General features: G+C 38.7%; 1 protein-coding gene across 1 annotated transcript in view; it reads left to right on the top strand.

The window, feature by feature from the left end:
• Window positions 1–369: 369 nt before the first annotated feature.
• Window positions 370–1,156, top strand: part of LOC119588611 (peroxisomal membrane protein PEX16-like) — a gene marked incomplete in the record, with an annotated part of 6,902 nt that continues 6,115 nt past the window's right edge. Inside the window, 1 exon segment of the mRNA XM_037937251.1 lies at window positions 370–504. Coding sequence (XP_037793179.1) covers window positions 381–504 — 124 coding nt within the window.

Below are 1,156 nucleotides of genomic sequence, written 5' to 3'. Positions count from 1 at the left end.
TTTTAAAAGTTAAAAATTGTGTCCGGGGGGGGGGGGCAGGGGAAAAAAAACTGGACTCAGGCTCCGCAAGGAGCCCGTAGAAGTATATCTTATTGTATGTACAAAAAATATATATATAATAATATCAGTATCTGGTCATACATGGAAGCATACATTCCATCACAATTTTTAGCAGATATATTGAAATAGATTCAACCATACAGGATCCGCAAAACCGTTCATCATAAAGCAAGTGAAAGGGAAGTTCCTCTTGATGAGTTGCCATAACTCACCAAGAGGAGATTCCAGCGCCTTATACGAACGCACCGGCCTGAATCCGCATGCACGAAAACCGTCAATCCGCGAGTTAGACGAACGTACGTGAGTGTAAACACGGCGTCATGGCTTCGAAGATGCAGGATTGTTATCAGTGGTTCCTCCAATACAAGAAATGGGTCATGAACAATCCTCAAGGGGCATCAGAAATGGAAAGTGTAGTGAAATGGGGGTCGTACTTTTTAGCCGGTGAGTTTTGGAAGCGTGTCTCGGGGCATAAGTGAGGATTCAAGAGTTTAAAACTTTGTTGATTGTGTTGTCGAATTTCATCTTCCAGTAGTAGTAAATTTCTCTTGAGACTGTAATTTTTAATCCATACGCTCTTCCGTTTTTCAGTTCTAAAGGGATTGTTTTCATTCTTAGATTGGTACCGAACTTTGTACCTTCTTATAATGTCGTATTTTAGGTGTCTGGATAGACCCCTCCCCCACCCTCAGCAGCATCAAGTAACTGCCTGGCAGTTTCTAACACAATACTTAATGTATTATTATAGAGTCGACAGGACTTCATGAAATTTGCAAAGTGGGAACTGTAACAATCACACTTCTAATTTACATGACTTTAACCAGCAGTTATTTGAATTACATAGTGTTCCATACTCTGATAATATGACTAGGAGGGGCATTTGCAGATTTTATCACCAATTTTCATCTGGCATTCTGCTAACCCAGCTTCAACTGCCTGACCACCCAAATGTTTACTCAATATTGTCTGTCTTTTGTTAGTTTCATCATACATTTGCTTTTATTTAAATATTTATTTGCACAAATGGTTTAGCTTCATATGACTTTGTGATTTTTTCATGAAATTAGAAAAATGGCAAGTAATTGTATTAGAAATG

The sequence above is a fragment of the Penaeus monodon genome, chromosome 24, assembly GCF_015228065.2.
Source record: "Penaeus monodon isolate SGIC_2016 chromosome 24, NSTDA_Pmon_1, whole genome shotgun sequence".
In the NCBI taxonomy this organism is placed as follows: domain Eukaryota; kingdom Metazoa; phylum Arthropoda; class Malacostraca; order Decapoda; family Penaeidae; genus Penaeus; species Penaeus monodon.
Note: the sequence above shows the minus strand (reverse complement) of the source record. Positions and strands in the feature narration are given on the sequence as shown.